Source organism: Microtus ochrogaster, chromosome 5 (assembly GCF_000317375.1).
Source record: "Microtus ochrogaster isolate Prairie Vole_2 chromosome 5, MicOch1.0, whole genome shotgun sequence".
NCBI classification, from domain to species: Eukaryota; Metazoa; Chordata; class Mammalia; order Rodentia; family Cricetidae; genus Microtus; species Microtus ochrogaster.
The window spans coordinates 16,379,654-16,387,643 of NC_022012.1; the positions used below are offsets into that span (position 1 = coordinate 16,379,654).

At 42.7% G+C, this 7,990-nt stretch overlaps 1 protein-coding gene across 1 annotated transcript in view; it reads left to right on the forward strand.

The window, feature by feature from the left end:
• The window catches only part of LOC101985959 (zinc finger protein 809-like), a 15,266-nt gene extending 7,291 nt beyond the window's left edge, over window positions 1-7,975 (forward strand). Inside the window, exons 3-4 of the mRNA XM_005347449.3 lie at window positions 5,705-5,799; window positions 6,678-7,975. Coding sequence (XP_005347506.2) covers window positions 5,705-5,799; window positions 6,678-7,466 — 884 coding nt within the window. The 3' untranslated portion in view covers window positions 7,467-7,975. The remainder of the gene's footprint in view (window positions 1-5,704; window positions 5,800-6,677) is intronic.
• Window positions 7,976-7,990: the final 15 nt, after the last annotated feature.

Consider the following 7,990-nt stretch of genomic DNA (forward strand, 5'->3'; position numbering starts at 1 on the left):
GCTTCTTCTTCTTCTTCTTCTTCTTCTTCTTCTTCTTCTTCTTCTTCTTCTTCTTCTTCTTCTTCTTCTTCTTCTTCTTCTTCTTCTTCTTCTATCAGTTTTTTAAAATCACATTCTGAAGCAGCTGGTCACATGGCTCTAACCTCTTTGCTCTTAATCCAGTTTGAAAAGAACATCCTTGATGTCACTCCATCTCCCTGATTTTGTTGCTGACAATTTGCTGAAAAAGGTCTTTAGTTTCTTTCTTGACCAGGTCATAATTCAGATGAAAATTGTTCAGTTTGCATGAGTTTGTAGGCTTTCTGTAGTTTGTGTTGTTGTTGAAGTCTAGCTTTAACCCATGGTTATCCAATAATATACTTAGGTTTCTTTCTTTTTTTTTTTTTTTGTACCTATTGAGATTTGCTTTGTGACCAAGTATATTAGATGACCATTTTCTAACTTTTGTGTGTGATTAGTAGTTGGATATAAATTGATGCCTTATATAGGGCTTCTTAGGGGTGGAGTTTTTCCAGTGGCATTGGCTAGTTTTTCCCTGCTCAGGGATTGGTCATTTTAGCTGGTCAGAGGTAGAGATGGCCAAGCTGTGTTTTTTCACTGGTCCTTTTTAGCTTTTTGACTCTAATCTTAGGACCAGGGCATATTTTTTTTTTAGGGACAAAGTGTTTCTTTGATACTGGTTTCAGAGCCAGGGCGCGTATTTTTAGTCTTGGGTTCTGGGATAAAGATGTTTCTCTCCCTGGCCGAGGTCTCAGATCCAGGGTGTGTTTCTTTCACAGGCTGTGGGTTTAGAGTCAGGGTGCTCAGTGGGTGGTTGATTTCCTGCCCCAGTTGTCCCCTTTACCCTACAGGCTTGGTTAAGGCTACAGGTGAAGGATAATGGCACAGAAGTTCTCCTTGTATAAAATGGGAATGCTGTGGGAACCCCTTTAGCCAATAGCCTTTAAGATACTGGCTCACTCTGGGTGTGGCCACACGTGCTGTGTGTACAGATGTAAAAACACGCACAGCCCCTTGGCTGCTGTGTTTGGTTCCTGTTCCCCACTCATGCAGAGGATTGTGATCTGTGAGTCTATCCCTAAATAAAGAATCCTTTATTATGCCCTATTCTGAGCTAGTGTGGGACTTACAATAATTCTCAGCTAAGGTATCCATAGCTCCCCTCCTCCATTGAAACAAGAGTGACCCTTTCCCCAATGTAGCACATCTGGTTTTTATTCTGAGATCAGCACATCCTTGAAATACACCAGCTGATTTAATTTAGAAGGTGTTTTTAAAATTATTATCCAATGTCTCTCTGCTGCTGTTATTCTTTTCTCATTAGCATAAGAATACTTAAGGTTAATAAAGTATTATGCTATCTATTTTTGGAGGTATTTTTCATCGCTTTCTGTTTGTTTAACATTTCCTTTAGAGTTTGATTTGATCTTTCTATAACTGCCTGACCTGTAGGGTTGTTTGGCATACCTGTAATATGCTTTATATTATAATAAGCAAAAAAAAAAAAACTGTTTCATTTTCTTAGAGACATATGCTGGACAATTGTCTGCCTTTATTTGTGCAGGTATACCCATGATGGTCATAACTTTTAATAAATGCGTGATTACTGAAATTAGTCTTTTTTGAGCTCAAAGCAGTTGCCCATTTTAAACCTGATTAAATGTCAATGGTGTAGTGTACATATTTTAATTTTCGAAACTCTGTAAAGTGGAACACCTCCATCTGCCAGATTTCATTCCTTTGAGTGCCCCTTGGGTTACTCCCTATGGGTAGTGGTGTTTGGTTATAGAAAGAACAATTTTAGCTTGTTGCCATGTAATAGAAAACTCTTTCTTTAAATCTCTGCTATTGACATGTTTTTTATAAAATTTTGAGGCCTTTAGCACATTTTTAACCAATAATTGATTAGTTTTTATATTACCTTGTGCTAGAGGACTGGCAGACCCGTATTGGATCAGATGTGTGTCTTATGTATATATATGGGACAAAGTCTATTTTTGATTTGTACCATCTGATATAAATTTAGTATTAGTTTTATTTTATTTTATTTTTAAAGATTTATTTATTTATTATGTATACAACATTCTGCCTCAATGTATGCTTGCATGCCAGAGGAGGGTGCCAGATCTCAGTACAGATGGTTGTGAGCCACCATGTGGTTGCTGGGAATTGAACTCAGAACCTCTGGAAGAGCGGCTGGTGCTCTTAACCTCTGAGCCATCTCTCCAGCCCCAAATTTAGTAGTTTTAATATGCAAAATGTTGTTCCTGAGTCCTAGGACCCCCAAGAAGACCACCGCGGAGCCACACTTCCAAATGCAAAAGCAAGGTTTCTTTTATTAAGTGCAGGCTAACACGGGTCCTCTGACACAGCAGATGGAGGGAGAAGGATCCCGCCTATTTTTGTAAGGGGTTTATAAATACAAAAACCACAAAGCAGTCACAAGGTTACAGTCTCAAAATACAAAATTCCTGATCCTATATCACAATTGGCTAAAGGTGTGGTAAAGCTCAGCTGTTGGTTCCTGATAGGCTGTTAACATCTAAGGGGGAGAGCACAGTCCCTGGTTACGCCCTCCAGACATCTGCTGACCCTGTGCTAACCACAGGGGCTGCTTGAAATATTGCCCAGCTGAAAGGGGAAGTTGGGTGAGGGACTGGGCTGCAGTCAGCAACTTTAACTTTCCTTAAAGAGGGTTCCTAGGGCCTTCAGCTTCTCCTGGGGGCTGGGGTAGGGGTGGGGAGTTGGCCTTCAGCTCCTCTGCAGCCTTAAGCTTATCCTGGGGGCCTGGATCTTTTCAAGGTTCAAGGTCTTTTGGGCCCAGCAGAGAAATGGAATCTTTTCTGGCCTTTCATTCCCCACTGGGAGTTCTAAGTGAAGTTCAATCCTGAACTCTATGTTCCTCAACCTGATGAGAATAACTTGCAAATTCTATTTCGTCTTTGTTGCGAATGAAATAATAGACCGAATGACATGAATTAGCATTAGCATAAATGGAATGGGACTAAACCTTTGTTTTAGAAACTGTACCAGTCTGTTGATTATACATGGGCCAACAGTCAAAGTAATTAGCAAAACCAGTAAAGGTCCTATAACAGCAGAAATAAGGGTGGTTAACCAAGGAGAGCTAACTATTAAACCAGGATTCAAGCCATCCTTGTGAAGGATCTTTTTTTGGGGGGCTTGGCCAATCTTTTCCTAACTTTGGCCAAATTGTCTCTTATACTTCCTGAATGGTTAGTGTAAAAGTGGAATTTCTCTCCTAAAACTGTACAGAGTCTTCCTATGTAAGGGAGTTCCCTTTTGACTTAACATCTCAACCAGGGATTACAGGACCATGTATTTTTCTTAACTGCTTCCAGCTGACTGTGGGATGTCCTTGTCCAGAGCTAACAAAGGAGAAATGCTAGTCATAAACAGAGGGAATCAGGCAGTGGGTTTTTATCAGGAGCATCTGGATTGTGGGTTCTGTGAAGAGCCAGGGAGCATTCACATCAGCTAGACTGGTCCACATCAGTTTTCAGCAAGCCCAGGATCCACAGTCATTTGGAGCAGACTGTAGTCAGCAACTGATGCTTGGTTGTCTGCCAACCAAGGGGAAGCCTGTTGAGACAAATTCAAACTAGGAACAGAAGTTAAAACTTATATACTTAAAGAAAAATAATACATTTGGATTTTTTAGGCCCATATTGAAATCCACATTATAGAAAAAGCAAATAACAGATATCTATAAAACAGCACAAATAGACTCATACCTTTGAGTCCTAGCAAAAAGCGTAGATTTAGGTTAAAAGTGTGTAAACTTACTTTTAGAGGATAACCAAAAGAAATTTAGTATCCTGAGCTTGTGACCCAAACAGCAAGCAGTCATTGCTCTATCAATTTATGAGAACTGTACCATAGAAGGGTGAAGAAATCTGAAACCTTTCTTATAAGCAGTATCAGGACAGAGGAGGGTTTAGATAGGAAACTGCTGGCCAGCAGAAGAGCCCTTGAGTGTTATCACAGTGAAGAAGAACTTGGCTTAGGAAAGAAGGGGGGGCAGCACTGGTGGGCACAGAGATCTTGTGTCCTTGGCTGTCAATATTCCTTAAAAAAAATTTAACTTTTCTCTGGCCATGATTTCAGATTCTCTGTTTTGTTTTGTTTTTTTTAATATTTTTTTATTTATTATGTATACAATATTTTGTCTGCATGTGTGCCTGCAGGCCAGAAGAGGGCACCAGACCTCATTACAGATGGTTGTGTGAGCCACCATGTGGTTGCTGGGAATTGAACTCAGGACCTTTGGAAAAGCAGGCAATGCTCTTAACCGCTGAGCCATCTCTCCAGCCCCAGATTCTCTGTTTTTCATTCATGCAGTTTTCAGTTGTAAGCAGTCAATTTCCTGTGCACAGGTGTGCAGGCTCCTCCCTCCAAAGAGGCCTGCAGAGGGGGGCATGGAGGAAAATACTCACATCCTGGGCAGCTCCCTGGCTGTAAGGCCCTGCTGTGACCTGGGACTGTGGTGCTTCTTGGGCTGCTGCAAGTTGCAACCCCCCAGGCTTGTTGTCGCCTGTTTTCTCCTCCCGCCAGGGCTGTTCCAATCCGCAGGCCTCTTCCCTCTGCTAACTTTGCCACCTGCTCTATCCCAGGCACCCCTGCTCCCTGGCCTTGCAGAGCTACTTTCTTCTTTCTGTGGGCAGCTCCTTTCCCACCAATGCGCACTTGTGCCTGCAGCTTGGCCAGTTTTTCCTGGTTCATGATGGTTTCTTTCATCTTGTCGGAGTGGAGTGGAAATGGAGCCATGTGGGGGACTAGGGTTCTCGCTCAGGGGGTCTCGGTCGGACCAGCTGAGATAAGGCTGTTGGTGTAATTTTTATATTTATTGTAGAATAAAATATGTACACTTAGCCACAGGTCAATAGGTGTCTTAGTTGAGGTTTCTGTTGCTATGCTAAAACACCATGACCAAAAGCACCTTGGGGAGGAGAAGATTTATTTCAGCACAGTCTGTCACTGCAGCAGGGGCTGGAGGATGCTGCTCACTGGCTTGCTCCCTATGGCTTGCTCGGTTTGCTTTCTTATAGGGCCTAGGACCACCAACCAAGGGGTGCCACTGACCCATTTCCCTTTCCACATCAGTCAAGAAAATGTCCCACAGGCTTGCCCATAGCCAGTCTGATTGAGACATTTTCTTAATTGAGGTTCCCTCTTTCAGAATGACTCTGTGTCAAGTTGATATAAAACTAACCAGCACACTAGCATATGAAGTCATTGCAATGTTAAAAATAAAATGGTCCCATTCCCCAAGGGGTGTCAGTGGGCAGTGGGCCATGAGGGGCAGTGGGTCCTAGGCAGGGAGCCGTGCGGTGCATGGATAGGTATGCCACGCAGAGTGAGGTTGGATATTTATTTAGTGGGTTATGGAAGGGAAGGGGAGAGGGAGGGAGAAGGGGGATGAGGAAAGAGGCAGAGAGAAAGAGAGGAAAGGAGAAGCTACCTCTTCAGGAGAGAGAAGGAAGAGTAGGAGAGAGCACTCAGGCTGGAGGAGGCAGGATATCTGCTTCCCTTGGTGGAAGGGGATGGGCTGGGAGAGGGTGGAGCTTGTCTCTTAAAGGGACGGTGTACCCAGGCCAGCAGATCATAACAGGCATGACTTTACTTTTATGTTTGAATTCTATAAAAATATTATTATTGAATCGTGACATTTTTAATATTTTAGATGTCAATAAAGTAAGTGCCCTGATTGACACCAGCAAGGCAAATCCTGAGATACATTTGGGACAGCTTGCAATAACTGACCAAGACATGATTAAAGTAAGTAAAACATTTAGTGTAAGATCAAACCATATTTCAAATATGAACACATGAAGAATGAACATGAAACATTTCCACACAGCCGGGCAGTGGTGGTGCACGCCTTTAATCCCAGCACTCGGGAGGCAGAGGCAGGCAGATCTCTGTGAGTTCGAGACCAGCCTGGTCTACAAGAGCTAGTTCCGGAGGACAGGCTCCAAAACCACAGAGAAACCCTGTCTCGAAAAACCAAAAAAAAAAAAAAAATTTCCACACTTAGAATGTACTTTTCTATAGTGAGCCTGGTTAGATACAGGCTGAGAAGAACCTGATCACTTTCATCTAAGACTCCCAGCATCTTAGTTTGCTTAACAACAAAGTTCATAGTGTATTCATTCAGTATTATCAAGGGGTAGCCTTTGAAACAAAGGTAACATTTTACATAAAGAAATTTCAGGGGCTGGAGAGATGGCTCAGTGATTAAGAACATTGCCTGCTCTTCCAAAGGTCCAGAGTTCAATTCCCAGCAACCACATAGTGGCTCACAACCATCTGTAATGAGGTCTGGTGCCCTCTTCTGGTCTGCAGGCGTATACACAGACAGAATATTGTGTATGTATAACTAAATAAATATTAAAAAAAAGAAATTTCATATCAAAGAGACTTCTAGTAAATTCTGTAAAACTTGAAATCTTTTCTGTGCCCACAATGTGGCTTATGTGGAATGTCGTATGTTTTAACACTGTTTGTAAGGAGACTAGATCAGTAAATGGGAAAGAACACACAGAAATACTTAAGGATTATTAAAAACTGTTCATTAGGAAATCATGCTTTGGAATAACAGGCAGCTCATTCTAGGAAAAAGCACCAACAAATCTAACAAATTCTTTTGTTTCAAGGGGAAACTAAAGACCAAACAGGAAGTCTACAAAGGGACAAAATCCTGTCGTGGTAGAGCACCTGTAAAAACACGTCACCAAAAATTAAAGAAAAGCAAGACTCATACATCACACCGAGGTGGGAAACTCTACAAATGTAAGGACTGTGGGAAATCTTTTTGTAATAACTCAACCCTTATTAAGCATCACAGAAGAACTCATAATGCAGAGAAGCGCTTTGAATGCACTGTATGTAGTAAAACGTACCACTGGAAGTCAGACCTCACTGCTCACGAGAAAACTCACAACAAACAGGAGAGGACATATGAGTGTAAAGAATGTGGGAAAGCTTTCTTCCGTAAGTCCCATCTCAATGTTCATGAAAAAACCCACACAGGTGAGAAGCCGCATAAATGTATGGAATGCATGAAAGCTTTCTATTACAAGTCAGACCTGACTCGACATAGAAAAACTCACTTGGGTGAGAAGCCCTTTAAATGTAAAGAGTGCATGAAGGCTTTTTCTCGCAAGTCAAAGCTCGCCATACATCAGCAAACTCATACAGGTGAGAAGCCTTATGAATGTACAGAATGCAGGAAAACTTTCTCCCATAAGTCACAGCTCACTGCACATAGGATAGCTCATTCATCCGAGAATTTTTATGAATGTAAAGAATGCAATAAGTCTTTCCACTGGAAGTGTCAGCTCACAGCACATCAGAAGAGGCATGCAGGACGAAGCTTCCTGAGTGGAGAACAGAGAACACTGCCTGGAGAAGAGCAGGGCACTGTTCACAGACTCCTTGCATGACTTATCTGTCCTCAGAGGCTCCACAGAGATGGTGTCAGGGAGCTCGGTGGTTAAGAGCTCTGGCTGTAGGTTTCTCCGTGTAGCCTGGCTGTCTTGGAACTTGCTCTGTAAACCAGGCTGACCTCTAACTCAGAGATCCTCCTGCCTCTGCCTCCCAGGCTCTTGCTTTATAATTGTGATGATCCTAGCACCTGTTTGACAAGTCAGCAACCCTACAAACACCTGTCAGCCCAGCTCTGACGATGGCAGAGACGGGGATCACTTGAACTTGCTGATTCCTAGTCTAGCTGGGCCATGAGCCCCGGGTTCAGGAGGGGGCCCCTTATGAGAGGAATAGGTGGGGAGTGATGGAAGTGGTCACTCAGTGCACACTGCTGGTTTCTCTGTGTGAGTTTGGGTATACATCTAAACACACGTGTAAACAAAGAGTGGTGGAAAGGTGTTTGTCACCAAGTCCGATGACCTAATGAAAGACCCCTGTCCAGCTTGCTAAGCAGCTTAGCACCAGATGAAAGACCCCCCCT